The sequence below is a fragment of the Montipora capricornis genome, chromosome 5 (genome assembly GCF_036669925.1).
Source record: "Montipora capricornis isolate CH-2021 chromosome 5, ASM3666992v2, whole genome shotgun sequence".
Lineage (NCBI taxonomy): Eukaryota > Metazoa > Cnidaria > Anthozoa > Scleractinia > Acroporidae > Montipora > Montipora capricornis.
The window spans coordinates 347501-350000 of record NC_090887.1 but is presented as its reverse complement, the minus strand read 5'-3'; the positions used below and the strand labels follow the sequence as shown (position 1 = coordinate 350000).

At 37.5% G+C, this 2500-nt stretch overlaps 1 protein-coding gene across 1 annotated transcript in view; it reads left to right on the top strand.

Moving 5' to 3' along the window:
• The window catches only part of LOC138048965 (uncharacterized), a 27022-nt gene that overhangs the window by 14437 nt on the left and 10085 nt on the right, over nt 1-2500 (top strand). Inside the window, exons 10-11 of the mRNA XM_068895035.1 lie at nt 355-428; nt 1546-1658. Of these exons, the coding sequence (XP_068751136.1) occupies nt 355-428; nt 1546-1658 (187 nt within the window). The remainder of the gene's footprint in view (nt 1-354; nt 429-1545; nt 1659-2500) is intronic.

The window sequence follows — 2500 nt, the reverse complement described above, 5'->3', positions numbered from 1 at the left end:
AGTGAGTGGAAAGAATCCAGTGAATCAAGAAAGTAAAGCATTGTTGTCTACAGTCAGTGGAACTTGGAGTTTGAAGTTAATCAAGATCAATATGTGAATGGCCATGAAAGACAGTAAGCGTGCTTTACGAACTGCTTAACTTAAAATGTAACAGTGTAAAAATAATTAAATAATACTTTGAAAAGGTAACTGCTTGTTGTCACACTTTGGTTGCATGCCTTTTATCGTACTCGGAAGCTCTTTTTAATGATGCCTTGTTCGCAGACATCTCATGATTATTCCAGCACGTAACAATATAATCTTTGTGGTATTTGCATGCTGTCCTACCCTTCTTATTAATGTTGGTCTTTTTAGGAGGAAATCTTCTTTTGGACAAGCCCCAAATGAACATAAAACTAGCAGACTTTGGAATCAGCAAACAAATGGACGTAAGAGCATAGTAAATAAAATTTCCATTGCTGGTAATGTTTTGCATAAGTTCTTGTTTTCTTTTACATTCATGATTGCATCACAAGTTAGAGGTGGGTGCAGGGTAAACCACTAATTTGGATCAGCACTCCAACATGGTGTATTTTTTACAACAACCACTGCACTTAGCCCATTCACTCCTGGGAGTGAGACTTACTAGATTTTACTCTGTCTAATGTCACACGATTTTATTCATCAGTGGGGGGAGGGAAGGGGGGGGGGGGGGGTGCACGAGTCAATGGGTTAACAATCTCTACATGCATTCAAAGACACTACAGTATGTCTCCATTAATGTACTCTAGGCCCATACTGCCTTTAACAGAGAGAAACCACTAACATGATGAAAACCTAGTACTTTAAGAGCAGGGCATCCTGGGCAGACTATCTTTGGTTTGAATTTTCTCTTGTCAAAGATCATTAGCCAGTCTAGATTTGCTATTAACGTTAAGTCTGCTATAAGCCTACAAGGCCCATCAGGCTGGCACTTATCTCCGGTTTCGGTAGCATGAAGTGACTAGGAGTATTTTCTACTCCCCCTGGATGGGATGCCAGTCCATCACACTGTTACCCCCAGCATCAAATTTGCCAGTACCCATTTATACACCTGGGTGGAGAGAGGCACTGTGAGAGTAAAGTGTCTTGCCCAAGAACACAACACAATGTCCCCGGCCAGGACCCGAACCCGGACCACTCGATCCGGAGTCGAGCACAATAACCATGAGGCCACCGCGCCTCCCAGATTTGCTATTAAATACAGTAAATCTTTCACATGCAACAAATCTCACAATGAACAAGCAGCAACACCCTTGTAAAAGCTGAAGTGAATATGCGATGATCTACAGTAACTAAACCAAATCATTTTAAATCTATATACCGGTAAAACCTTTCATTAGATGCTTATCTGTGTGCTTTATCATGTTTTAGTTTTTTGCCAAATCTCATTCCCAGGGTCTTTCTCCTCTGCAGGGAATAGAGACTATGGGAACGAGGTTGGTTTTTCACATGTGGCCTTAGATTCCCTTGCAGATTATCCACTTGACTTCTCTGATTTTCTCTAATAATGTTTAAATTCAACAGAAACTGAAAACAGCCACAGGAGGACTGGTTTCTAAAGACTTTGTTGCTTCATTCTACTGGACAAGTCCAGAATTACTTAGTGGTGAACCATTTGGAAGAAAAACAGACATATGGTATCTGACAAACAGACAGGCAGATATGCATTCAGTCAGTCAATCAACCAATCAGTGTCTGTCAGTGAAGGATTCAGGGAGTCAGTGTGAGTGAACCAGTCAGTCATAAAGTCAGCGAGTTGCTTAGTGAGTTGGCTAGTCAGTCATTTCTTGGTGGAAAACTAATAACCATTAAGTGTTCTCTTAACATCTGGCAATTAGTGTCAATTACAATCAATCAAGCAATCAATCAATGAATTAATCAATTTTTATTTAACTCGCACAGAAAATTATGAAAACAAAAGTTAGGATTTATACAGTAGTGTTAAAACAAAATTGTCGGTACAATATGTGTTGAAGAATAGAAAAGAATCACAATAATTTACATCTCCTATGTACCGGTAATAATAAAAAGGGGAAAAAGTATTAAGGAGAAGAAAGAACAATAAGTTACTAAATATTTGTTATGTGTGTAGAATTTGGGACACCTAAATAGTTGGTAAAATAATCAAGTAGTTGCCCCAAATTAACTCTAATATGAGCAAAAGGAATATAAATAGCTATAACAAATTTTATTTAAAAAGTATTGCTTCTTATACCAACTACTAGCTTTAAATTTAAAAGAATTATATCAAACATACTAACATAAATTACCCAAGTATCAATAACACTCTTATAACCGTCAATCATAGACTTCTTTACGTTTTGATGATATGTAAAAAAGGGAGTGATTTGCTTAACATGACTTGGCAATGAATTTCAGAGTTTAGTACCAGTATAATGAAGGGAATGAATACCATATTGAGTAGTTTGAACTTGGTATAAAAAAGGTCTTGATTAGGAGATTGACGAGTATAATATGA